This window comes from Canis aureus, chromosome 5 (genome assembly GCF_053574225.1).
Source record: "Canis aureus isolate CA01 chromosome 5, VMU_Caureus_v.1.0, whole genome shotgun sequence".
In the NCBI taxonomy this organism is placed as follows: Eukaryota; Metazoa; Chordata; class Mammalia; order Carnivora; family Canidae; genus Canis; species Canis aureus.
The window spans coordinates 81695288-81722721 of record NC_135615.1 but is presented as its reverse complement, the minus strand read 5'-3'; the positions used below and the strand labels follow the sequence as shown (position 1 = coordinate 81722721).

At 59.3% G+C, this 27434-nt stretch overlaps 1 protein-coding gene and 1 long non-coding RNA gene across 2 annotated transcripts; one reads left to right on the top strand and one right to left on the bottom strand.

The window, feature by feature from the left end:
- Positions 1-1152: 1152 nt before the first annotated feature.
- RCC2 (regulator of chromosome condensation 2) lies at positions 1153-25752 on the bottom strand. Its single transcript, XM_077899430.1, has 13 exons — positions 25635-25752; positions 24094-24385; positions 18793-18886; positions 15685-15828; positions 12718-12849; positions 12230-12318; positions 10916-11030; positions 8824-8990; positions 6981-7161; positions 6644-6749; positions 5841-5913; positions 4148-4225; positions 1153-3507 (listed from the first exon to the last, which is right to left on the bottom strand). Exons 2-13 carry the CDS (start codon positions 24376-24378, stop codon positions 3403-3405), a joined length of 1569 nt encoding a protein of 522 aa, XP_077755556.1. The 5' UTR covers positions 24379-24385; positions 25635-25752; the 3' UTR covers positions 1153-3402.
- Positions 9817-15440, top strand: LOC144314851 (uncharacterized). The gene is made up of 5 exons (XR_013380714.1): positions 9817-10065; positions 11107-11300; positions 11433-11723; positions 11980-13761; positions 13874-15440. It is a non-coding gene; the product is annotated as an uncharacterized LOC144314851 (long non-coding RNA).
- Positions 25753-27434: the final 1682 nt, after the last annotated feature.

Sequence of the window (27434 nt, the reverse complement as noted above, 5' to 3'; positions counted from 1 at the left end):
GCAGCAGCTGCCTTACTTGGAGGGTGGGGGTGGGGTGGGTACTAAACTCCAGCTGACTCCTGCAGTCAGGCTGCCCTCCCTCCATCCCTCCCTCCCTCATCCCTGTCTCTGTAGTGGGACATGGCTGGCCTCGGAGCATTTCAGGTTTTCCCTAGTTCGAGCCCCTAGAACGTGCTGGGTCTGGGTCTACACCCTTGAGCTGAGGGTGATGGTGTCCAGGCTCGAGGGGAAGGAGGGCTCACTGTTGGCCTGTTGGGAGCTGCGGTGGGGGAAGCCTTGCACCATGTGGGCGGGGAGGCTCTGCAAGCTCTGTGTTCTGTGGGACAAGACTCAGCAGGGGCAGGCCGGGCTGGGAGGGATGGGCTGGACTTTTGTGAAGGTCTCAAGTCTCCAGGAGAGAAACTGCACCCCTCCCTGCCTGGGACCCAAAGATGCCGGCTTCCATGTGCCTGCCAACCCAAGCTGATGGGACAGGGTGTTGCTGGAGTGCCTCTGAGCTTAACAAGCCCTGCTCCCTGCTGCTCCCACCCTGCCCCTCCTGCTGCTGCCGGGGAGCCCCACTGAAGGGGCTGCTGGTCTGAGGACCTGGGACAGCCAGCACCCCAGAGGCACCACCATGACGGCTGCCGGATGCTAGGGAGGAGCAGCGGCCTGGGAACAAAGGCGGTGGGTCAACCCTGACCGACTGGGCCTGGTGCCTGGGGCTTCTGAATACCCGGGGCTGGCGCTGCAGTGGGCCCGGAGCACCTGTGACCAGGGCTTAAGTGACCCGAGGGCTTAGGCTCCCCTTGGAAGGGTTGGTGGGAAAAGGTGGAGAATGAGGGTACGGGCTTCCTGGGCACCCGAGACCTACCACCGTTCGGTGCTTTTCCGTGCCTGACCGTCTACCCTTGAAGCCTCAGTGTCGCAAACCCAACCCCCTTTCTGAGTTGGGCCCGTGAAAGAGAAGCCCCTCCTGCAGGTCACAGGTTTCAGAGGGAGTTGGAGCTCCACTCACCTTCAACCCCAGACACTGATCTGGGCTCCCCTGAAGCCCAGTTTTCCCAGGGGAGCTCGGCGTGGGCAGCAGGTGGGAGGCGCCTGCAGGGAGCTGGGAAAAATGTTTTTATGTCTTATGCTGGTTCTACTGAAAAAGAAGCACAAAAGCCAAAACAGAGTAAACAATGATGTCGTTTATTTAAAATGTTTACTCCAAGAAATATATATATAAAAAAAAGACAATTACAGCACTAAACCAGGCACCTTCAACCAAATCACAACCTCTTCTGTGTTCTCCCCTTTGCCCTGAACCCCTCTTCCAGAGCTGGAAGGGGAGTCCAGTGCCCGAAGGGTCGGCGCCAAGTACTCGCTCAGCCTGGGCCCGGGCCCCGTCTTCTCTTGGAGTGCGGGACCACCCCCCAATTCCTTGTCCTGGAGGACCTTTCCCCTTTAGGAAGTTCATTTTAAAATTCTAAGCCAAAAGGAGTGATTGTGGCAGAGAAGAGGGCCGTCTTCACGTGGGAGCCCCGTGCCTATGCTGCTCTAGTCTCCGGGCGAGGGGCCCGCCCTGACCTAGGCTGGTGGCGGGTTTCAGGCTAGTCCCCTGGAGGGTCAGTGCCCCGCGGGACCAAGGGCAGCTCCAGGGGACGAGGGGCGCGTGCGCCGAAGCCCCGTTCCAGGAAAGAGGCTTGCGTCCAGGAGAACGGATGGGATCCCTGCACGGAAGCGAGAGCCCCAGAGGGTGGCTTTGGGGGTGATTTGGACAAATCAGGTTAGTTTAGCAGAAGCTCCTCCCCTGGACTAGACACAGGACAGCAAAGACGAGTGTGGAGTCAGACTAAACCTTAGGAAGACGCGGGCCGCCCTCCTCGCGCGGCCTTGGGACCGGCCAGGACAGATCCTGTCACGTGCCTTGGAAGGCGTGACGGGGGAGGGGGGGCGGGCAGGGAAAAAAGCAACAACAACTAGATCATTTTTGGCATTTTAACATCGAGACAATGACAAGTGGTAACAACAGCAAAGCAAAGAATAAAAAAGAGACCAATATTGAACTTTCCCATCCACCCAAGTATCACACGAAGTTCTAACCCCATCTCCCCCAGAAGCACCACGGAACTAAAAAATCTATTTTAAAGCACCCAAACCAGTCCAGACCCTCTCGAAACCAAGAGCCCCAGCCAGAGCTGTCGCCTCTCCTGGGTCCTAGTGAGCGGAGGGGTCCGGGAAAGGCACCTCGTAACTCACGCAGAGCAGCGCAACGCCGGTGACGAGCTCGGGCAGAGGGCAGGTGGCGGGCATCGGGTGGCAGTCACAGATGTGCGCTGGCGCGGGGAAGGGGGCTGCTTCAGCAATCCCAACTATTTGGTACCACAGCCAAGCGATGCGACCAGAGAGCTGGGTGAGCAGAGCCGGACCCCGCGTCTCGGAACCAGGGCCCGTTCCAGCAGGATCCGGCGGGGGTACAGACAGAAGCACAGAGGTGATAAAGGCTGGTACGGAAAGGGCTGAGCCTTCCTTGCAAGGACTCCAGAATGCACTTTTTTTTTTTTTTTAAGCTGCTGGCTGATCAATCTCTAATGGCGAGTACGGGCGGGGCGGCCCCTGCTCCTCAGAGGAGCCCCAGGGCTGCCCCTGACCCAGACACATTGTCCCCATGTCTGCCCGCCCCCCCCAAGTCCCCAACGGGTCCACAGTCACCTGATTTTCATTTGGACTTCGTTTACAGCTAAAGTAGATAAAAATGGCTAAACACAGACCCCAGAGCCCCCACCAGGGGGGACACGACAGATTCTAGTAATGTTGCAGCCAACAGGCGGTGGGGCGTCTAAGCAGCCAGGGGGAGAAACAGAAGGCCAGCCTCAGCTGGGCTGCAAGAAGCGGGAAAGAAAGTGACCCAGATGCTCCCGAAGCAGGCGGGCGCGATTTTGGATGGAGATCCGCCACCACGACTGTCTCTGTCCGGCTGCTGCCGGTTCCCAGAAGGGACATAACCTTCTGAGTCCACGGGGACTCCTCTCCCAGGGAGCGCCCGCTCGGATCACAACGCTAGTCACGACTGGAAAGGGCTGTTCTGAGAAGTGTATTTAGGAGCAGGAAGAAAAAAGAAAAATGACTTGAAGGAAAAAAAAAAAAACACCTGGGTTGCTCAAAGTTTCTGCCTCTTTGTAGGAATGGTTAAGTCAACTATGAGCAAACACTTTAATTAAACATTAGGAGGGAAAAAAAAAAAACCACTTTGGAAAGCATACAGAAAAGGTAGTTGATGTTGAATCACTTATAAAACGGAACCTCAGGGAGTCTAATGAAAATGCACCTTCGGTCAACTTTTGTTTTCTTCAATTCCTTGTCCGACGTCCCGTCCCAGTGCGCGTGGAACTGACAGCTGCCGCGGGGGGTGTGGAGCCGCGGGAGGCTCCAGGGCCATCAGAGGGTCCGGGGGTTGTACTCTGGCAGTTTCTTGATCTTCTCCTTCTCGGTCTCGCTTTCGTCCCGGGCTATCACCAGAGAGTGTGCGTAGCCCATGGCCACCTGCGGGGGGAACCAGCGCTGGAGGTGCCAGGAGTGGACAACAGACCACCGGTCGGCCCAGGCAGGACCGCCGAGGCGGTGCTAGGGTCACCGTGACCCTGGACCCCGCGCCCTATGAGCTGGAGTGTCCCAGGTTGCCACCAAGCAGGGATTCAACGCTGTCAGCAGAGAGCAGCAGGGCCGTGAGGATCCTGCTGCCTGGGCCTCCCCGGACCACCCCGCCTGGTGTGAGGGCCCAGGGCCCAGCTGTGCGTCGGCAGACGAGGGCAGGCAGGGCGGGGCGCCCAGTGGACAGAGAAGCAGGGGCCTCACCTCGCTTCCCCCCCCGCCCCACAGCCTAACAGTGTGTCGTCTCAGCTGAAGGTTCGGAGCAGATGTGAGTGAGGCCTTTGTCCCCATGACAAATCCTTGGGAGCTGGACGGTGGCCAGTGTCACCTGGGTGAGAACGGCTACCGAGTCTGGCTGGCTTGCCCTGTGCTGCGCCTTCTGATGGCCGTCACCACCAACACCCCCAGTGAGACACAGCAGGGGAGCCCTGGGGAGACCAGCCTGCAGCGGGCTCACGAGCCCAGGAGCAGGGAAAGGTAGGCGCGGGCAGGCACCTCTTGGCGCTGCTGCTGGCTCGGGGCCCTGGCTCACCTGCTCTGTGAAAATGCCGTCCAGCGTCTTCACCTCTTGAGCCGCGGTGGAGGACTTGGGTTTGTGGTCCCCGTAGCCCTGGCAAAGTGAAAAGAGACACAGACCCGGGGTCACAGTGGCACAGTCCGGAAAAGGGACCACTGGTGATGTGCACAGGGAGCCCGCTGCCCGTGAGCCAGAGCCGACCCTGCTGGCTTGGTGACAGCCCCGGCACGCTGGACACGAGGGCCAGGCCGAGGGCGCAGCACCTACCCGCGGAAGCGCTGCTGACACGGGACTAAGTCTCAACTCGAGGACCCTGATGCCGAACAGTCACCTGTGGGAGTTTGTGTACTAACGGGCACCTTCTGGGGTTGTCACTGGGGACGTGACACCATCGCTAAGAACAGCGGCCGCCCAACACTCACCCTGCGGGCTGGGTCCTGAATGACTCCGGGACACCAGAGACCGCGGAGTCTGCTTGAGGACTGCCCAGAGGGCGTCGCACCGAGGGGGTGTGCACAGGGGCTTTCAGGGCTGGCACACCCTCGGCGGAAACGTAGGGCCTCCCTTCCCAGCACCATCGGTCGCCAGAGGTCACCGTGCACGTCCCGTATGAGAAGTGCCTCCTCCCAGCGCCATGCCATCGCCTCGCCCCCCAGACGCTGCCCCAAAGGCCCCCTCGTTCCCCTCTGGTTTCTAAACGGGAATTCGGAATCTCTGACCGGCCCTAGAAACACCTGCCCTTCTCCAAGAATAATCCATAAAAGCCGGGCCAGGTTCGGTGTCTTGATTTCAAGGCTGCACCCGGGGCTGCCGCTGTCCAGGAGCCCTGTGGGGCCCCAAAGTGTGTGCAGGACACCGAGGACGAGGCCACCGAGGCCCAGACATGGCTCCAGGGGCCAAGGAGCCCTTTCTTCCCTCCTCTGCATCACCCCTCAGCTCCCACCCACGAAGCGAGGCGGGAAGGGAAACAGACCGCCTTCCCCGCAGGAAATAACAAAGAGGCTGAGGATCAAATCGCAACTAGAACGGGCGCACCGCCAGCCGCGTCCGCAGCCAAGCTGTTCTCGACGAAGGAATTAAAAGTTAAAGACTCATCAGGCACCGTGGGCACCAGCCCCGAAGAATCAGACGGCTGGGGAAGGCCAAGTATGTGTGAGAAATCGAGGGCCGTCGGTTCTCATCAGGCAGGCGGTGGAGGTTAGGGAAGCAGCAACACAGGCTTGGACTTACTGAGGAAAATGAGGGAGCAGCGTCCCCAGGTGACCTAGAGGCTGGCCCCGTGGGGCACCGCTCTGTGGGGCCGCAGGAGGAAACCAGGGGGACGGATGCCTGCGCACCTCCGGCCACGTGGTGCCAGCGACCCGCTGTCCCTGCTGACCTAAGCCCTCCCGGAGAGAACCGGAGAAAGCACCCCCTTCCGCCTCAGGGGCACACCGCCACCTCGGCTCACACCACCGCAGGAGATGGGATCTGAACCCTCCCTGGTTCCGTATTTACAACGTGATCAAAGGACGTTCACCACGGCCTGATGGGCACAGAATCCTCTGTGGGTCTTGCCTCCCCCTACACAGGCCCCCACCTACTGGCTCCCTGACCCCCCCACACACGGGCCCCCCACCTGCTCCCTGACCTCCCCCTACTGGCTCCCTGACCCCCCCACGGCCCCCCCACCTGCTCCCTGACCCCGCACACACAGGCCCCCACCTACCAGCTCCCCGAAGGTCGGCGACGGGCCCCAGCTGATGGTGCTCTCATCGGCGGCCACGATGATACTGCTCTTCCTGCAAACAGGGAGAGGCCGTCACAGGGCGGCCACCACGGGCACTTCCTGCAGGCGGCGTGTGACTTACTTGCATTAAGATCCAGTCTGTCCCATTAAAAACTCTCCAAGGTGCTCATTTCCCACAACACGCACAGGGGGTCCTGGGCAGGCCCCGAGGCAGCGCCAGGAACCAGAGCCCCGGACCCTCCCGCCTCGCCCCGGCCTGGTTCTAGGGCTGGGGGTAAACACATCAGGGAAAGGCGTCATCAGATCAGGATGACGGAGGACTCATTCCAAAGGGGCTAGAACACAACACACAATAATCCGGACGGGCCTGGACATTCTGGCCGACTAAAGCTGAAGCACTCCAACCCCAAGACGTTGCCCCCACCCTCCCCAGCAATCGAACTCCTCACCAAGAAGTGCTAGAGAGCTCAACAGGTGTCCTCAAAATAATCTGAGGAGCACCTGCTTCCAGCAGGTCAGGGGAACTAAAATCCTATCATCCAGCTAAAGTCATTTTAAGCTGCAAGACGGGCAGAGCCCACCGAGCCTTTGAAGAACAGAAACCTTCAGGAGAACTTTCTTCCTGCGAAGGTGAGAGGACAAGCCACCTGTTCTATCTGATGCCCTGATGGGGGCTGCTGGCGTCTCACAAGGAAGAGGCCCCCGCCCCAGTGTGTCCGCTGGGCCCAGGAAGGGCCAGGAAGGGCCCAGGCATCCTGCCCACCAGGTACGTTGCCACATACCCACAAGCCAGGCTCCGGATTCTCCAGCCACAGAGGTCCTGTACGGCCTTCGGGTACATGGTGGACTCGCGGGACGTGTTGGTGGCCCCCCAGAAGAACAGGCCACCTGGGGAGAGATAAACACGTTCCCTCTCTGACCACACATGCCAAGAACTGAATTCTCCTCTCCAGCACCATCAACAAGATGCTGCACGCTGGTGACAAGAGGAACATTCTGTCCAAAAGAACACTGGGGTTCTGGTCGGGGAACGTGGAGGACTCTGCGGCTCCCTCGCCCACCAGAGTGCTCATCTGCACACCCCCCTCCGGAGGCCCAGACGGGGGGAAAATCACTAACCCACTTCACTGACAGCAAAGGAGCAGGTGTAGCCGGCGTAGATCTGGGACGCCCCGCGCCCGGGGAAGTCGAACAGCTTCACCAGGCGAGGGACCATCTCGTCCTTCTGCTCGGCGTGGCCCAGGCGGCCATAGCCACCAAAGCCCCAGGAGAAGACGCGCTTCTGAGAGTCCAGGACCAGCTGCGGGAGGAGAAACAGTGTTGGGATGGGCTCCTGACAGGAGGGGACGGGAGGGTCACGCTGTGGTCCAGAGAACTGCTGCAGCAGCTGATGGTAAAAGGCAGAAATGCTGCAGATAGGCCGAACCTGCCCCCACCCACCCCGAGGTGCAGGAGGCGACAGGGCATTTCCTCTTCCCTCTGCTGGGGACGCTACTTTCCATCCTGAATCACGACTCAGTCACAAGTCTCCCTGGTTCCTCATCACAAGCAAGAGCAGGAGTCTCTAGAGGGCAGGTCAAGGCACTGGCTTCCCTCATCACAGTGTAGACGGAACAGCAGAAAGACCCGAGGGAAGGCCTAGGGAAGGCCTGCCTGCCTGGGACTCTTAGGCGCCACCCCCACCACGCCCCATTCACGGGGGAACCTCCATCTGGTCACGTGGACTGAACACAACCTAAAGTGGATCTTCAGGGCACCTGCGGGGGCTCAGGCAGGTAAGCGTCAGACTCTTGATCTCAGCTCAGGTCTGGATCTCAGGGTCCGGAGTTCAAGCCCCACAGTGGGTGTGGAGCCTGCTTGGAAAACAACAACAAAAACCCTTTTCCTTCAGGACGTCTTCCAACGTTCAGCATCTGAACTGTGTGAACATACGACTCATTAAAACAACGTGACTAAGAGGCCTGCGCGGGATCCACATCTGCTTCCCTGGGCTACACCGGACAGAAGAGAACCACAGATTTTGGACTCCAGGGGATGGAAATCTAGTTCTCGTCACTGAGCACTAAACAGGGAACATTCCAGGGAAGAAGTCACGCCTGACATTTCTCGCCAGTCAGCTGCACACCACACCAGCGTGGTGTCTGGACTCCCAGCCCAGTGCTCTTTCAACAGAAAAGCGAGCCAACCTTGACTCACAGGCATCCCCGGGCAAGGTAACTCCAAGAAGGCAACAAAGATAAAGACCCAGTACTGGTGTGCCTGCCGGGCTCAGTGGGTGCAGCACCCAACTCGACCTCAGGGTTGGGAGCCCAAGCCCCACACCAGGTATAGAGATTACTTTAAAATGGAAATCTTAATGGGGCGCCTGGGGGGCTCAGTGGTTGAGCGTCTGCCTTTGGCTCAGGTCATGATCCCAGGGTCCTGGGATAAAGTCTCACATTGGGTTCCCCTCAAGGAGCCTGCTTCTCCCTCTGCCTGTGTCTCTCTCTCTCTGTGTCTATCATGAATAAATAAAAATTTTTAAGAAAAAAAAAATCTTATTAAAAATCGAAACAACACACATACACAAAAACTGTACTGCCATCTGACCAAAGCCACCTCTAAGGAAACAGCCTTCACAGTTCACCATTCAGCACCCTGCCTGTATGGGACATTGCCTACGGACCTAGGACGAGGCCGGTGGTGCTCTGCTGGATAAAAGCCAAAATCAGAAAGTCACCACAGGATTCCTACCCCACACGCCCGTCCTTTAGTTACGTCTACAGAAGTTGCACAGACACTATTAAGGTAAACAGTAGGCCCCGCAGCGAACCGCCTGGTGCACGGCTGTGGGAGGACGGCGGGAGGTCCCGGGTCTCCAGGACCAGCCTGGCCAGAGCCAAGTGCTGGGACACCCGAGCAGACACACAGCTCTCCCCCCGGCCCCTCTGCAGGGGACAAGCGAGAAACCTTCAAGCCTTACCGTGTGGTTAGCGCCACAGGCCACATCTCGTACGACCACGTTGGGGACCGGCAAAATCTGCCCATCTTTCGTCTTCTCGATGAAGATGGCCACTCGCCGGGGGACCAGCTCACAGTCATATTCTATCCGCTGTGCCCTGGCGATGAACTTCCCGTCGGAGTTGTGTCCTGCGGGGACCAGAGCCAGCAGTCGGCAGCAGTCGAGAGCACATGCCCCTGCCCCGACCCAGCCCCTCGGGGCCTCGAGTGGCACTTCTGTGGCAACACAATGCCTTCCCATCTGGGGCACACCCCAATCCAGATCAATTTTGGGGGCTGAAACCAATTATTTTTTAAAAAAAATGAACGGGGCAGGATAGGAAACACCCAAGGGCATCATCGTCTGTAATGAGGCTGCTGTTTTGTAGAAATTCTTTGTACGGGCCTCGAACATCTGGATCCGGCCGTGACACGCACGTTTCTCACTATGAACTGTGGTCAGAGTCAGAAACCACAAATTCAAAGGAATGGCCTACAGGGTACAGTCTATGCCCCACTCGGCCCCTGGATGGGCCAAGAAAGGACGGAAAAAGTTCAACACACAATCCCAAGACTAGAGTTTTTAGGACTTACTAGTAACCTAAATATATCGCTACGGGTGTTAAAATACAGTTAATGGCACATTCTCCTCTTTGCCTTGCCTGACCCAGTAAAATGCGTCATGAGAGAGAGAGAGAGAGAGAGAGAGAGAGGGTGGGGGCGAGCGTGCGTGCCGGGAAACACTTCTCCAAGGTTACATGTCTACATTCTAACAGGGATCTCCCTGGATTTGCACAATGAGGTTCAGACGGTTTCCAAGAGAGCAGAGGAGCGTGACTGACCAGACACCCCTAAAGCCAGGATCCCAAACTACCTCTAAATTAAAGTGTACCCGGGGCACCCCGGGGCCTGTACGAAGCCCCGAGTACCCGGCACAGTCATGGCTCAAGGACCGGCCTCCTCGTCACTGCCAAGGTCACGCAGTTCTCCCCAAAGGAAAATCCACCTGCTGGTCTGCAAATCCGGGGCGGCCACAGGCAGCAGGGGAGCCACACGTTTCCGGAAGTAGACTGGAAACACACTTCCGGTGTTTTGCCCGGGGTTGGGATGGCACCAGGGCCTGTGGCCATGGAAACGGTTTCTCCAACAGTCTCCGGCAACTCCCTGGCAACCGACACCGCATGTGCGTAAGGGGCTGCTCGTTCTTATTCACTTCTGACTTGAGGTATATTTAGTTTCACAAAGTCACTGTTCCCTGAAGTCTAAGGCCAGCGCGATGCTCCTTGTTCTATTTATACCCTCTTCCATCTGCCGGCTCTTAATGACGTGGGGACCCGGCAACCCAGATACGGAGGCCGCGGGGATCCGGAGTGGCTTGCGGCTGAGGCGCCAGCAGGGGGCGCCCACTCCTCACCTCCCACTCGCCAGGGGCTGGGCCGTGGGAAGTCGCCAGGAGGGGAAAAAAACACTTTGGTGTCAGATGGGAAAAGAAAATGGAGACCTTGTAAAATCAGGATCGAGAGACATCTTCCACTTTCGGAGCACTGCTCTGAGCTTTCCCTTCCTACTCGATGAGCCAGACGGGAATGTGTTTCTGGAGGAGCGCATCCTGTTCGGGGCGGCACCGGGACGGGTCCCGGTCACGGGGAGTGGGGCTTAGGTGGGCACTGGAGGGGAGTCGCCCAGACCAGGGTTTGCACAACCACCTTTACCTCGAGTGATGTTCTCGCTTCCAAGAAAGGCAAATCTTTAAATACGAAACCGAATGAAGGGGGCTTGGTTATTTCCTTACAACTTCGAAATCCTTTTCTGCATAAACGAATTCCCCTCTTAAGAAAAAAAGATTCCTTTGTCAGACAGGAGGCCGACTTACTCATTAGGGCCAGGCCATTGTAATGCTCCACAGCCGTGGGTTAGGACGCGCTGTCCCGGTAAACGGGAGATCCACTTAATGGATCAAGGCTATTATCTGCGATCAATTACCCACATCTCCAGCACGTGTGTGCAGGCCCACACTGACTTCTGGTCCCAGATATGCAGTTAGATTACAGGGCTTTTAAAAAATGTTTCCATACCCAGCTGACCATATTCAGGGCACCCAAAGGAATAGAGGTTCCCTTTGCAGTCCATTATCATACTGAATTCAGCCCCACAGGCCATTTTGGTAATTGGCTGGCCGTTGTACATTATCTGAAAAGACAAGACAGTAGACTCTCAGACATTTTTTAAAAGACTGATAAAAAGCCTCCCCCCTCCCTCCCTGCAGATCGGTGTGAAACAATGATTCGATTACACAAGAAACTGAACGGACCCAGCATTCTGAAGGCCAAAGCCTAGAATATCCGTGAAGAAACAGCCTTGTGACCCCCTTCCCCACCTTCCCAGCAGAGTCAAACCCCAAGACGGGGCCCATGGTGCGCCCACCCCCGCATCCCTCAAGATGCCCAATGCCGTGTCCGGGTCAGTGCAAACCCCAGCTGGGACAGGGACAGAAACTTGCCCGCACGTAACCCCCAAACCTCACCCCGTCACTAGTATGTCGGCCTCAACTTGGAAAGAGCAGCTTTCTCCCTTTCTCCTTGCCCTCTGCAGATACCAGCCTAGCTAGTCTTCACTGAAGGCGTGGGCAAGAAACAGAACGGTTCAAATTCAGGAAATAAGACCGCCAAGGCCCCGAGGGACTCAGCGTGGGCTCTGGAAGCACGTGTCAGCCGGGACTTAGAAACCGTGCCACGGCGCCCCTCAGTCTGGGAGAGCCCTTGCCATCTAGCCTGCGCCCTGGGCCATGCCTGTCGCTCCCGGCCTCCTCTGCAAACGGTCACTTCCTCCTTAGAGCAAATGGCAGATGCAATGGAGACATTTCAAAACTATTTCAAACTACAGGTAAACTTGCCAACTGTCTCTTTTTCAGACCAAGAATGCGGAGTCCCTCCCCCCCCCCATCTTTAAGTCACTAATCAGATACCTGCTGGCACATGGCTGCCCTGCGTTCATGGTCACTCTCGGCACGATCCCCACCTGCCTAACTCCTGTCTGTGCACTAAGCCCCGGCAGGTGATGTCCCACAAGGCCCCAACTCAAAAGGTTTCTGCAGAGAAACACGGATCACATCTAACGTTTCTCCCTTTCTTTGGAACAGAGCAGGTTATGACAAGGCCCCTGGGAAAATTCTTTCAATGAGAGAACTGTTCTCAGGATATTTCTCGATGCTGGGCACCTAGTAAGCGTGCTTTAAAGACGACAGGACATGGATTCTGCTCTAAGAATTGAGACTGTTTCCACAAGGCATCAACTGAACTACAGGGAGCAGTGCTGGGTCTCGCCGCAGAAAATTGAGAGCGAAAGGAGAGAGAGACAAAGGCCCCAGAGCCAGGAGAGAGGAGTGGCACCTGAGCAGGGCTCGGGACAGCGTCTGTCTGGTTGCCGAGGCCGAGCTGCCCCATCTTGTTCTCTCCAAACGCAAGCACGGAGCCCGTTTCTGGAAGGAAAAGACAGGATCACAAAAGGGAAGAGAACACGGAGGGTGTGGAACTCGATCTGGATCAAAGGCTCCAAGATAATAAAAACAGCTCGTGTGCCAGGAAGAGCACCAGTGAGACCGTACCGCAAACAGAGGTGGGACGGGCAGCTCAGGGCACGGGCCCTTCAGAGCCGAGGCTGAGGACGCAGGGAGGGTCTAGGGGCCCGGCCTCTGCCTCCCGACCACCTTCTGATGCCAGCGGGTGGGGAGGCCAGCCGTGGCTCCGAGAAGCACCCACTGGGGTCTCTGGGTGCCCCTCTGATCCTGACTCAGAGCCCCAGAGACGACTCCACCCCAATGCCCAAAGTGGACCGTGCGGCCTCCTGCCCAACTCAGCAGAAGCCAGCCATTCCTTACCTGTCAACGCCAGGGTGTGGTTCCGTCCACACGCCGCAGACACAATCACTTCGTGGCTGAGACCCTCAATGAGTTTGGGGGCTTCCACCCTCTTGGTATCACCGTGTCCCAGCTGCCCCTTCTCATTTCGACCTGCAGATCAAGAGCAAAATACAGTGGGAAGGGAGAGAGCAGCCAGGACAGCGTCCCGGGAAAAGCCAACACACCTGGGTCCCCCCAGAGGGTGCCCTCCACCCTTGACAGCCGAGAACGAGAGGCAAAAAGCCCTGCCCTGGCTCCCCTGTCAGTGGCCAACCTCTCGAGGTCGGCCTGAGCGGGGCCGGGTGACCAGGGGAGGATATACAGTGCCATCCCCAGAGACGTGTCTGCGGGCCATGGCCACCTACCTGCCTCACCTCTGACCTGCTTTTCTGGGACAGCGGCTGGGACCCACCCGGGAGCCCTTTCTGTAGCTCTGCTACCGGGGAGACGGAGCGCTCGGTTCGCCCCGGGTGTCCCGCACAAGCAGATGAACTCATGGAAACTCACAGTTCTCACTCCACCTGCCAGACAATTCCCTCGCTCCCTTCTCTCCAAGATGGATTTTAAGAGGGGAACTATTTTGGACACCTGCCTCACAGAGTTTAATTACCTCAGTGCCCTGGGCATCTTCCATGGACCATTTGGTTCATTTCTGCCCGTCGTTTCTTTCCTTTCACCTGCCCTGGAAACACTGCCTGCAGAGCAGCCAAGCCCACCTCCTGGGGGCGGCCCTCCACAAGACCCTCAGCTACGGGACCCCCAGGGGTGGACCACAAGCCCTTCCTGCCAACGGGGCCGCGCAGGCTGTGAGCTGGGGAGGCAGGAAGGCCCGAGGAGGCCGGCCTCTGCCAGAACCCTCCACAAGGCACAGGCCCTCTGGCTGCACAGCAGACATGGGGATCCCGGTGGGCCGGGAGGAGCCCCCACACTTCCCCTGCTTTCCAACTCCAGCTACCACAGTTCCCAAACCAAACAGCTCTGCAGCCTCACAGGTCCCCTGGCCAAGAGAAGAACCACATGGTGGTAACCAAACAAATCTGGGAGATTTCATGGGGCCAAAGAGTCAGGGCACTGAGGGGTCGGGGGTGAGCAGTTCACGCCCTCCCCTGACAACAAACTTCTGACCTTTCTTCAGGAGAAACACGGAGGACAGAGACACAAAGAGCAGGGCCAAGCATCCCGAGACCTGAGGAAGGAAGGGAACTGCCAGCTGCGAGAACTGTCCTCCAGCCCACACGGATTCCAGCCCTCTGGCAGGAGCGGCACACACCGGCTTCCGCCGGGAGCGAGCCGTCTGGGTTCACCGGCAAAAGCAGGCTGCACCGGGCGAGTGTTGGGCATGGTCTCTCGGCCCCTCGAGAGGCCCGAGTGGCTCTAACAGGTGCAGACCCCTCAAGAGCAACGTGCACCGATGCTCCTAGATTCCAGACGACACCCCTTGCCATTTCACGCAGCTAACTGTGGAATGGTGATGTCCCCATGGGCATGTCCCCCCCACCCCCCACCATAGCACCAAGTCACAGGGACACGAGTCCTCACTCTGGGGCCAGGCAGGGCGCATGGCCTCCAGCTCCCCTCTCTGCCCACAGTGTCCGCACAGGGCATGTTTTCAGAAGCACCACGTAAGGGAAATTCAGTAAAGAGATCAGAAGGAAGAGATGTCAAGTTCGGAGCTGTGACGCTGCCGTGTTCAGTGCTGGGACACCGCGGGGAGGGGCGCCCCGGGAGGAGCCCGGACCCCTGCACTGATCGGGGGAAACGACAGCCGTGGCAATGTCAGCGAGTCATCAAGAGATGACAAAGTTTAAATGTGGGCCAGACACACTTGTTAGCTCTTTTTTTTTTTTTTTCCAACAGAATTACAAAATTAGCAGAGTGCAGCAAAGACAACAGATGTTAATATATTTGGACTTTGGTACAGCAGCTCATGAAATTGCAAAAAACGGTTCAAACAGACTGAAATAAAAAAGCAGTCATATGGGCTAAAAGCTAGCCAAAGGACCAGAAACAAAGGGCGGGGACGACTGCCAACATACCCAGCTGGAGGAAGAGTCCAGGAGCTACGAGAGGGCGCGGGGCTAACCTGAGCCTCGGTCAGCACCTCGATCAACAATCTGGAAGAGGGAACGGGCAGCAGTGCGTGCAGCCCCACGGAGGGGCCTCAGGCCAAGGCCACCACCGCCAGGGACCCGGGCGAGGGGCTCCAGCGGCAGGAAAGCAACTCAACTCAGAAAAAAGTAAACTCAGCTGTCGGGAAGTCTAATCATAGGCACCGAGCAACCGAACCTGCAGGCGGGCGGGATCCCCGGAAACAGAGGGACAGGAGCACGGAGATGCAGTGGCCGATACCATGACGTGGCCGGCGGCATTTACAGCGGCAAGAACACAGGTCTCACGTCAATGCTGTGCCAACAAAGCAAGGGGGGGTACTGTCTGCCCAGGGGACGGCGTGTCTAAAATAGAAATTCAATTCTAGGCACCTCAAGTTCAGAAAGATCCAGATTCAGTCAGAACGTTCAGGGAAAGGTTGCTTAAAAGAGACACTTCAGGGGCGCCTGGGTGGCTCAGTCACTTTGGCTCAGGTCATGATCCCGGGATCCTGGGATGGATCCCAGTGTGTGTGTGTGGGGGGGGGGGGGTTGGGAGCTCCAGGGGGAGGAGCCTGCTTCTCCCTCTGCCTCTCCCCCCGCTCATGTGCATACATGTTCTCTAATAAATAAATAAAATCTTCCCAAAAGTGGAGAGAATTCAAAGAGTCCAGTGTATGTACGAGCAAAGGGGAGGGGAGGAAAAGGATGCGCTTGTGGGGAACAGACGAGACCGGCTGGAAATCAAGGAGAAGAATCCAGGCTGCAAAGGGCCGCCCCTCCAGGAAGCCAGAGGAGGAAGTCAGCCCCACGGGGGCCACCTCCATGAGTCACCCCGTCCCGCCAGGCCCGGACTTACCCCAGCTCCACAGCTTCCCTTCCGTGGTGATGAGGAGGCTGTGGGCAGCACAGGATCCCGAGACCACCGTCCGCACCCGGACCCCCGACAGGCAGCCGTATCTATGGGGCCCCCACAAATTCTGACCGAGGTTGCGGTAGGCAGCTGCAGAGGGAAGAGTGCAAATCAAACACCCAGTGATTGAGGGGCCGGCCGTGAGGGGTCCGCTCTCCCAGGACACGGGAGCCCCGGGGAACTGCAGCAGCCTGGCATCGGGAGGCTGCCCCAGGAGAAAGGAGCCCGCCCGGCAACTGGGGTTGCTTCACCTCTACCTCTGGCCCCAGCCCTCCCTCAGGGACCTCAGACCCCTGGCTACTGAGCACACCCACATGCAAGTGGCCAAAGAGGCAGGGTGCTCTCCCTCTTATTGGGAGCCCAACCCAGGAAAGCTGGCAGTGGACCCATTATCTCCTTCCCCGTCCTCCTGGCTTCCTACACCCCTTCTCACATTCCCCTCCCTGCCCTCCACCCACCTTGGCCTCGCCCCTGCAGCCAGAGGATCCCGAGGAGAGGAGTCTGAGTGTCTCCACCCTCCTCTGAACAACCTGCCCTCCTTGCACATCCACCAGGCCCTGGGGTGGGGGGTGGGGGTGGGGAGGCAGTTGACACCCCTCCCCTGCCACACCGTTTCCTTCTTAATCAGGGGCCCTGCTGTCATGGTCAGGTCACGGCCCCATGCCTTTGCCATGTATTCCCTCCCACAGAAGGCCCCTCCCTGTCACCTGCTTGTTCTTCAAAGCTCATGTCAAGCACCGCCACCTCTGGGAAGCCCTCCAGGCCCACATCCCCCTTCAGCTCATTGTTCCCCTCACACCCTGAGGCCGACCACAGCACTCAGCCTCCTGAACTCAGGTGCCTTCCAGACCCTACCAACCCGAGGGCCTCGCCAATGCCTGGCACCCAGGAAGCACTTCGAACACTGGAGGGCCTGTGGGTCGGAAGAACACAGCTGCGTCCTTCAAAACCCTCTCCCCTCTGCTCAGGGACAGAGCATGGCCAATTTTTTTGCTTCATATTTTCAACCTGGGGCTCTCAACAGAGACACAAGCCACGTTTCTAGGCCCGTGGGGATCACTGTGAAATGCTAGCCACTGCCACGTCCACCTCGTCCGGTCGATCTGGATGCGGGAGCTGATTAAGAGGCTGCCGGTGACCCAGCTCCAGGGGTAAAGCAGGGGGAACTGCTGGAGGCCAGTCCTGCTTGCGCCCCCCCCCCCAGCAGAGGGCACCAGGGGTGTCGTCACTCGGCTGCGGGGCCACCCTGGCACCAGCAGCCCGGAGCTGCTCCACTCGAAAGTGTACCCCAACGTTGAAGACGACCCAACAACTCCTTGCCAAAGAGAAGACCAAAACTGACGGCCTTTGCAGCTTCTGTCCAAGTCTTCATTGTGAAGGCGACACAATCGGTGGCATCACTGATGCTGGTCATCTCTGGGAACAGCACATGGTGCTGTGGCGAAGTGGACCTGACTCGGGTGGCCAGATGCCCCGGGCTCGCCAAAGCCTCTTCCCTAAGGCAGCGCCAGGAGGATCAATCAATGCCCAGGACACCGGGAGCCCGAGGGGCGGACCTGTCCCCGCCGGTGCCGCCACCACCGAGGAAGCCGGTCAGAGTGATCCTCAAATTCAGTGGCCGGCAGCAGTCCCAACTCCCACCAGGCCGGTGGTCAGGGCAAGGAGCACGAGTCACCGTGTCAGGCTGTCCACCAAGCAGGCGTCATGCTGATTCCACGCGAGCCGTGGCAGTAGGACAAATCCCCCTCCTTTTCCTGTAGTCTCTTGGCAAGGTCACGGAGGGCCAAAAGTCACTTTAAAAATCCTTACAAAGAACCTTTTTTAATTGCATAAAAAAAAAAAAAACCTTCATTTGTGGGGAGACCAATCAGGGAAGCCAGGGTCGGAGAGGGAGAAGACAAAAAGGCCCTCTGAAAACGCGCCCAGAAGGCCTCCAACCAGGGCGTGTAAGTGGATCTTAAACCACAAGATGGTTTTCCTTCCTCCTGTTCCTTCACGGGTGGGGGGAGCCTGGCCCAGCCTGGCGGTGCCACCCACCCTCCATCCGCAGGCGACAGCTCGAGCTCCGCCACTTGCTCTCCTCGGGAATGGACTCCCCCACGCTGGGCCCGAGCGTGCGTAACTGGGACGGGCCCACTGGACCAGCAGCTGGGGAATCGAGGCGGCAGGTGCACAGGGCTGCCAGGGAGCCCGCGGCCATCGCAGCCGCCGGGAGGGGCTTCCAGGACACCAGCCCCGGGGGCCGAGCGCTCAGCCGGCTCCAGCTCGGCGGGACCCCAGGAGCTGCCGAACTCCTGCCGCATTCATGGAATAAGAGGATCCTCTGCCCGTCCTGAGGCACCAGGGAGTGTCAGTGTGCAAATATTTGTTCGCTGGGCAATGTTGGAAAGTACTTTGGGAATCTTTCCAAATGAAATCAAGAAGCCATAAAATGTGGCGACGTGCCAGCTTCTCTTCTCTTGGATGGGCTGGTATCCTCCTGAGGAAAGATACCGATTCTCTAAAAGCCACTGGAAACCAAAAGCGACTTCTCGGGACTTCTCTCCGCACCCCCCACTCCACTCGCTGTTACTTGCTCCCACCGACCAGTTCCTGCCACAATCTGGCCGCTTACAAAGAGCCGTGGACTCTTCTGTAACGTCTAACAAGTTGGACCTGTGACATGTGACAAATATCTCAGACATTCGGACATCACACAGGAGGAGCCTCTTTGTTTTCGTGAAAGTAACTGACGGGAGGACGGTGGGAGGAAGGTGTCTGTGTTATCTGTGGTGACTGCTTACGCTTTTCCCATTTAATCCTAAACGGAACCTGGATTTTTCAAACACAGACTGGTGAAGCGAGAAACTGGCACAGGAACCAGGGTTCAAGTCCTGCCCCGTCACTACGGGGGCTGTGTAGCCTCGGGCAAGTTGCTTGGCCTCTCTGAACACTTCTGTCGAGGCAGAGGTTACCTACCTGGTGGGGGCTGGCCGGAACCACACCGACACCTAGCACACAGGAAGCACCCGACAAACAGTAGCTTCGTACAGTTTTAGAAACCGGGTCTCATACCTTGCTGTTTAGGCACTTCTTTTCGACCAATCAAGTCCCAGTTGGTTGCCCCAAAAATCAAAAGCTGCCCTTTGCACTTAGACCCTTCAAGTTTCTACAGAGACAGAAAGAGAGAAAGGATTAGCTTGCAATGTTGCTTCCAGCTTTCGTGGTCTGTCCCATGACAGCCAGAAACAAAAGAAAAATCGTCATTCACGCCCTCCCCTGCGGCTTGCACCGCGAGGCCAGAGGTGGGCACCCCCTCATCACCCCCTCATCAGCGTGCATGATCCCAAACCTGCCCAGAGCAGCTCGTTTGTTAGGCCCAGGCTCATCTTTATTCATGGATTTCTCTTGAAGATATCTTGGAGAACACTGACAATATCGGCCAGCCAGCGTTGCCCTCCACCCTGCGCGCTGCCTACGGAGGGGTGTGCGAGCGGCCTGGCGCGGCACACGAGGTGGCACACGGGGAGCATTACTACGGCTGACCTCGGGGCCGGTCTGCCTTGCCCACGGCCAACACAGTGCCGCACACGGCTCCAAGCCTCGGGAGCCCTGCGTCACCTGTGATTCTGGACCATCCCTCCGTGTGCTGCCCGTGGGGACGTCACCAGAGCGCCGGTGACATGGTGGAGCCCGGCTGCGGTGGGGCCGGGGCCTGGGAGGGAGAGGCTGTGTTCCCTGCCCCAGGGCCCCAGGACCCCAGAGTCCAGACCCTCAGCCTCCCAACGCAGAGGCACCCTCGTCAACGGGAGCATGCACCCCTCAGAACAGCCACCGTCCCACGGGGTAGCACACATTGGAATATTCTCAGCAGTTGACTGTATTTCTGAAATGCCCAAACACACTTGTTAAAGTCAACCATCAGGCAGAGACTCACTCCTGACCCAGGGACCCAGTTCCTGCGGGATGGGGAAGCGGGGGGGGGGGGGGGGAGACTTCCCTCTCTGCCTTCATCCTTTACCTCACCACCCCAGGGGACACTGAGAACGGCTTCCTGCTGTTTACAGAACTGTTCTTGGAAGGCCTGGTGAAAAAAAGCCACCCGGCCTCAGTCATGCTAACCTCCAGGAGGTGCCTGCCCTGGTGGGATGCTCGGCAACACGGGGCATGCGTTTTCAAGAGGAACACATCTTCATGGGGACGCTGCATGACCCAAGCCCAAGGCCACGGGCACCCCACGGGACAGGCCCATCACGCTCGCCCATGTTTACGTGGCTGGAGGAAGACGGTCCACCTACAGGGCACGGCTGCAGGCAGCGTGCAGAGGGAGCGAACAGCCAGGGTGGAGGACTTCTCCATGCTTCAATTATTTAGAGAACGACCTTAATCGGAGGGCAGTCCCACCCCACAGCACCCACAGACTCGGATTACTTGAATGGGAGCCTAGTTTCCCTCGGTTATCTCCCCTTCTTTGTTCAGCTGGCGAGCCTGGCTGGAACATTCTACAGATCGACAACAGAGGAGGACCAGCGGCCGGCGGTTTCTGTCAGGCTCCCCAAGGAAGGAGCGGCCCTGGGTCTCTGCCCATGTCAGCAGCCGGCCCTCCGGGGGCGACGTGACCACTGAACCACAACCCCGAGGGGCACCTGCTAGAGCCGCGGCTCGCAGGTGGCCCCCGCAGGCCCACCACGGGCCCACCACTCCAGTGCACCGTCAGAACCTCCACAATGGTCCCGGGCAGGAGCGGGTTTCCTCTGTGACCCAGAGGTGCCAGCGACAGCGCAAGGGAGCAAGGGCCTGTGGACACTGGCTCCTCAAGCCAGCTGAGCGCTTCTACACAGCTCCAACCTTAGTGCTACAAGGCTTGGGGAAAGCCTCCGCCAGTGGAGTCTACTCCAGTCCCCGTGGTCAGATTCCTCCAAAGAGACTGTTCTCTTTCTCAGGTTTTCATGTCCTGGGCCTTACGTCCTCACACATCAGATGCAAGTAACTGGCTGGACTTCATTGCTGTTCTCTGCACCGTCGTTTGCCATAAGGCACCTACTTTATTTCTCCCTAATGTAATTCTTCCCTCTACCTTCTAGGAAATAAAAAATTCAAGTAAGGGACGGAACTCCTGATACCCTTTAAATCACAGCCCATGTCCCTCTTGGCCACAGATCTGAGCTGGCCCGTCGGGTGGGAAAGACCCCGAGTCTGCTGGGCTCCCCGCAGAGGAACCCCAGGGATGGCTGTCAGGGCCGAGGGCCAGAAGCTGAGTGACCCTTGGAGGTATAATCCAGCCTTCCCTGATTGGGCCAAGAGATTGCTTTTTGTGAGTAAGGACCATGTGGCAGCGGAGCCGGTCCAATAGTCTCCCCAATAGGATGCGTGAATTTCATTACACCTGCTGCCTCCCGACAGCCCGGTCACAGAAGCGGGGCCGAGATGAATGGCCGCTGCAGAAAAATGCACTGAGCTTCTTCAATCAACAAAATGGGGTTTCTGGTTCAAAGCGATTTTTGAATTATTGCCCAAGTGCAAGGAGCATGTTTATGAGGCTGAGAGTCCACCTTTTAACATATATCCTCTTAGAAAACCACTATCCTTGGCAGAGGGGAGGCCGTTCAGAGACCGGCCAGCAACGACAAACTCCCGAAGGGGATATCAACTGGAACAGACGTCAAACTCGCTTTTCAGTGGTATTCGTTTGGCCCTTGCAGATGGGACACACTTGTCTCAGGGTCCACAAGACCTGAGCGCCCCAACACTGAAGAAACCATGAAGACCGGATGGCTGGCCACACTCCCGTTTCCCAGGACTCGGCCAAGGCGGCCTGTGTGACCTACAGGGTCCTGGAGCTCACGCGTCATCCACCCTAGACCATCATTAAAATGCTCACCTGACAGCACTACACGTTAAGCCTGGGAGAGAGCACTTCCTGAGACCGAAATCCTCAGAATGTTTTCCAGAAACACACACCTTAACTCAGGGCAACCTTGCCCCCTCAACCATCTATGGGTTCCCCTTTCACAAGCCCGACTCCTGCGGCTTCGAGTTCCAGACAACCCCTGGCAGCTGCTATCTCACACACACACACACACACACACACACACACACACACCAGGGGAGGTCCCCAATCGTGGTGAGGTTTGCAAAATTCTCCCTCAAAAAGCTTCTCCGGAAACAAGCTGGGGACAGCTGGTGGTGGCCTGGGGCAGGACTGATGCTTCCCTAAGAAGGCAGGAACCTGGGCCAGGCAGGAGACCCACCCGAGACCGAGGCCTATGGGAAGCAGAGGGGCAGCACGGGCCTGGCCTTGACCCTGGACCAAACTCCAAAGATGCTAGTAAGAACCTAAACTTGGGATGCGCACCTTCCATGAGACATCGGAACGCTCCGTCTCCTGATGTACTGAGTTGTCCAAGGGAAAACCGCTCAACTGCTTCAGAGGCCTCCCTGTTTTTTAATGGGGTGGGGGAAGGTACGTACGGATTTGTCTACATGTAGCAAGGATGTAGGAGATACGTGATCCATTAACACAAAGCAAGTGTGAACTGCAAGGCTCGGCTGTGTCTGCTTCTGGGGGCAGGAATCTCTTGGTGAGACTAAGAAAACGCCCTTTCCATCAGACAGGCCAGCCGGGGTCCCTCTGCACACTCTCTCTGGGACTATGTTCTGGGTGAACTTTTAGCGTGGGATTAAGGAGCTCTCCTTTCACTTTGGGACAAGAATATGCATGGCTCTGATGGGCTGGCGAGGGCCCTGCAGCTGAGGGGGGCTCCCGCACACACAACCCACCAGAGGCAGAGCCCCGCTGGCCGTTCTGGTCTGGGACTGGAAGGCCAACCGGCTAGGGGCCCGCACAGAGACGTCCATCTGTCAAAGAAAAACCGTTCCTGTGCTCCAGTTTCTCAGACTGACAGGGACACGGTCCTGGTCTCAGACCCTAGGTCGAGACATTTCAGTTGACAGGGGCTCTCCTCCCCACTCTGATGTGCAGACTCCTCCGGACGGGAGGGCAGTTATAAAGCATTTCACGTGAACACCCTGCACAGGGGTGAGGGACATCGGCAGAAAACACACAGCCCATGTGGAAATCTACTGCGATGGGCTGTTGGGACAGGCCCTGCAACGCTGTGCCTCGGTTTCCTCATCTGCAAAGCAGACGAAGACATACGTTCTTTTTGACCATTTAAACTGAGCACCTCTGGGGGTGAAGAGCCCCGGCACTGCTAGTTCTCACACCCCCTTTGCGGGGGGAAGCACGGACAGAAATAGGCTTCTCCAACGTCTACACCCGAGTGCAAGTTCCTCCTCTGCCGGGGCTAGCTGCGATCCGGTCCAAGCCGGGATCCTCTGCTCAACAGAGGTGCAGAGGACGGCGGACCCCGGGCTGCGACCTCTGGCCCTGCGGGGCTCTGCAGGCCCCCGGAGCTGCCACGGTCATGACCCCACGGAGGATGCGCGGGCCCAAGGCGAAGCAGCGAACTGAAGCCCGTTGGGTGTGTGTGTGTGTGTGTGTGTGTGTGTGTGTGTGCGCGCGCGGGGAGGGGGGGCATCGGGAGATGCTTCTTCCCGGGGGTGCAGCCCGCGCGCGCCGAACAAAGCCCCAAGCCGGGTCTCAGCCCCGGGGGCTTCCCGGCCTCGGCCGCGGCGGGGAGGGCCCCCTCGGAGCATGCGCCCTCGCACCCGCCCCGGCGCCCCCGCCCCCGCTCCCCGGCGGCGCGAGACGGCGCAGGGCCGCACGGGGCATGCGCGGCGGCCGCCAGGCCCCGCCCCCCCGGAGCGCCGGAGCCGAGGCGGCGGGAACCTCAAAGCCCCGGCGCGAACCGCCGCTCCCCGCAGCGCCCCGGCGGCCGCCAACCGGCGGAGCGGCGGCCGCGGGGGCGGGGGGCGGGGGCGCGGGCTGGGGGCGCCGGGGGCCGCCGGGGCGTCGCCGCCGCAGCCCGCACCCCGCACCCCGCGCGCGCGTCCCCTCCTCCGGCCCGAGACAACTTGCAAAAGTCTCCCTTCCCGGGGCGGGCGGGGGAGGGGAGGGAGGGGAGGGAGGGGAGGGGGGAGGGAGGAGGGAGGCGGCTCGCGCGGCGCCGGGGGCGGGGCCTTGACCCCCTCGCGCGGGCGGGCTCCGGCCGCCCCTCCCCCGGCGGGGCCCGGGGCGCGCGCCCCAACGGCCGGCGGCCAAGCAGGCGGGTAGGCCTCGCCCCGCGCCCCGCGCCCCGCGCCCCGCGCCCCGCGCCCGCCCCCGGCCCGCGCCCTTTTGTTGTGCGGCGGCGGCGGCGGCGGCGGCGATGATTCAGCCCGCGGCCTGGTGGCGCCCGCCCCGCCGCCCCCGGCAGGACGCGCCGTGCCGCGCCGCGGCCCCCCCGACCCCCGGCGCCCCGGGCCCGCGCTCACCACGCGCTCCTTGGTGTGCTCGGGCTCCGTGATGACCACGGCCGCGCCGCCCGCCTTGGCCGCCGCCGGCCGCGCCGCGCGCTTGCCCCCGCCGGGGGCCCCGTCGAGCTCCAGGCCGTCCTCGTCGCCGCTGCTGCCGCCGCCGCTGCTGCTGCTGCAGCGCTCGGGCCGCTCGCGCTTCCTGCCGGCCGGGCCGCCGCGCTTCCTGGGCCCCGCGCGGGCCGTGCCGTTGCCCGAGCTCGGCTCCTCCCAGGCCGCCGCCGCCGCCGCCTTCTTCCTGGGCATGGTCGCGCTGGAGGAGACACGGGGCAGCGGCGCACAATGGACGGGTTATAAACTGCGCGGGGGGAGGGGAGCCGCCGAGCCACCGGCCTCCACTTCCTCCCCTGCCCTCCCCGAAGTGGCGGCCGCGGGGTGGGCGGAGAGGGGGCGAGCCGGGAGGAAGCCGCGCCTCCCCCGGGGAATCCCGCACGGGAGCCCGGGTCCCCCGGCCGCAAGAGCAGGGGGAGGGGAAAAAAAAAAAAAAAAAAAAAAGAAAGAAAAAAAAAAAAGAAAGAAAAGGAGACACCCCCCCGCCCCCCCGCGGCACCGGCACCGGCACCGGCACCGGCACCACGTCTCCCCCGGCCCATCCTCAAGTTAGGTTTGCCTACGTCGCATCCCCGTTGCAGCCCGGTCCCTCCCCCTCCCCCACCCCCCCCCCCCCAAAAAAAAGTAAAGGGAAAGAAAAAGGAGCCTCCGATGGCCCAGGTGCCAATTAGAGGAGAGGCTGCGGGACACTCCGGGGACCCCCCGCGCGCCCCCGCCCCGCCCCCGGCCGCCCCACCTGCTGCTTTTGTCCGCCGCCCCCCGCCCCCCGCCCGCCGCCCCCCTCCCCGCCCCGCCCCGCCCCCGAGTCCGCGCCGGCCGCGGGCTTCCGACCTCGGGGCGGGCCGGCCCCCAGCCCCAGACACCTGCTCGCACACACGCGAAAAGGAAAACTTTAATTAAAGCCGCCCCAGTCCGCCGGCCCCGCGCCCCGGCCGCCAGGCGCCCCGCTCCGCCGCCCCTTCCCCGGGCTCCCCTGCGCTCTCGCCCTGCGTCGGATCGCTTTTTTTTTTTTTTTTTTTTTTTTTATTGATTTTGAACAATGGGATCTCTGTCTGTCTCCGATTAAACCACGTGGATCCGCCTTCCTTCCCCCTGTTTTTTTTTTTTTTATTCATTCAATCCCCCAACTCCCCCCCCCCCAACCCCGTCTCCTCCTTCCCTCCTTCCTAAGGTTTTTTTTTTTTTTTTTTTACCTTTTCTCCTACCCAAAAAAAAAAAAAAAGAGGGGTTTAAAAGAAGACAAAACAAAAAAAAAAAGCAACTTTCCCCAGATCCCGCGAACTGCACATTGTCGGTTTTTGATGTTTCGGTCCCTACCTGGCTGGAGTGAGGAGAAACCGGGAGAGAAAACGGAAGAGGAGCAACTAAGAGAGGAACCGGAGGGCCCCCGCGCGCCTCCCCGCCCGCCGCGCCCCCGCCCCGGGCCGCGACCCGGGCTCCAGCCCACTCACCAGATACACTTAAAATGTAAATACGAGCTTCCAGAACAAATGCTACAACACAAAACAGAAACACATGTGCTGCCGGGCGGCAAGCGAGCGCGCGGCGGAGCGGGCGGCGCGGGGCCCGGGGAGCGCGCGCCCCCTGCCGGCCGGCGGACCCCGCGGCGGCCCGGCCCCGCCCCCGCCCGCGGCCACGCCCCCGGCCACGCCCCCCCCGCCCCGAGGCCACGCCCCCGCCCGCGCCCCCGGGCCGGCCGGCCCATCCGAGCCCGCCCCGGGCGCCACGCGGCCACCCTCGGGCGCCCCGGGCCCGCGCCTCCCTCGGGCCCCGCGAGTCCCGCGCGCCACGGGGTTCTTTGGGGTTAAGGAGAACATTAGATTGCTCCCCCCCACCCCCGCCCCGGGCATGTCTAGACAGGTCACCTGAGGACACTCGCTGGAAAATAGTTACTTTGCTCACGCATCCGCCGACCGGGGACGTGCCCTAATTGAGCGATTGGAATGAACGATGAATACAGTTTGAATGATTTTTTTTTTTTTTTCCTCTCGTGCGGTGGGAAGCCGCTCTTTATCTGCACCGACCGAGGATGTAGTGTCGGCCCCAGGATGCAGCAAGGTGCTGCTGCTACTCTCCCCGCCCCCCTGCCCCCCCGCCCTCCTCCACTGGTAGACTTGCTGGAAGAGATTGCCTGTGTTCCTGTGTTGGGGACTGGCTAGCGATGAATACGAAGGCCAAGGATGCATTCAGAAGCTGGTTCTGGTGGAAAGTTCTCGTAAATAGTGCCTGGGCGCCCCCCCCCCGCCCCCCCCCCCGGTCCCGTACCTGCGAGACACACAGCGCTTAGGTGCTGGCGGTTCAAAGCCAGAGGGTGAGATTCCTGTCTTGGTGAAACACACTGTCTGACGGGAGACAGATCATTAAACAAGTAGTCACAGGTGCGATAGGTGATGGGGTTCAGGACGCACCACCTCAAAACACGGCACCATGGTGTAGGGATATTGTAAGCTGAAGGCGTTTTGAGAAAGGCTGCAGAAGCTGGAAGGTCACTGATAACTCCCTTGCCCCCACCTACACGCCTTCACTCCCAACCCTTCTTCCCCTAGAACAGGTCATAAAACCCTCAGGTAAGGGGCACCTGGGGGGCTCAGTGGTTGAGCATCTACTTCAGCTCAGATCATGATCCCGAGGTCCTGGGATCAAGTTCCACATCGGGCTCCCCAAGGGGAGCCTGCTTCTCCCTCTGCCTATATCTCTGCCTCTCTCTCTCTCTCTCTCTCTCTCTGTCTTTCATGAGTAATATAAAATCTTAAAAAAAACAAAACAAAAAACAAAAACCCTCGGGTAAGAGATGCCCTCCTCATCCCAGGAGGAAGGGCACATCCTCTCCAAAAACAAAGGAACAACCAGAATTCTTCTAATACAGGACCCTTCCTAAGTGTCCCCAGTCTCCTACACCTACCTCTTACTCTTTGACCTTCACTTGTCCTCCAGCACCATCCACTCTCCATCAAAAGTGACAGAAAAATGCCTGGGTCTGTTTATTTTGGTCTTCATCGCCTTATGAGGGCTCCCGTGCCACATAAAACTTCTATTAAAATAAACTCGTATGCTTTTCTCCTGTTAATCGTTGTCAGCATGATTTTGCAGACCCAGCCAGGAACCCTAAAGAGGGTCGAGGAAAGCTTTCTCCTCTCCTACACAGGTGTAGCAAAGTCATCCCCGTGTCGGACCTTTGCGGCAAGGGGAGCTCATCCTGTTCTGGGTTCAGGGAAAGCCTCTCCTCCTTTGGACAGTTAAACCGAGTGACT

Bases quoted from the DNA above. Each gene is read 5' to 3' on its own strand.
- RCC2 (XM_077899430.1), bottom strand. From the start codon at position 24,378: ATGCCCAGGAAGAAGGCGGCGGCGGCGGCGGCCTGGGAGGAGCCGAGC. The intron at 8,991-10,915 runs GTATGGAAACAT...TGGTCCCCGCAG, and splicing joins CCCTGAATATGGTCAGCTGG to GACACAACTCCGACGGGAAG. The intron at 6,750-6,980 runs GTTAGTGATTTT...ATCTCTCCCCAG, and splicing joins CTTTGCTGTCAGTGAAGTGG to GTGGCCTGTTCTTCTGGGGG.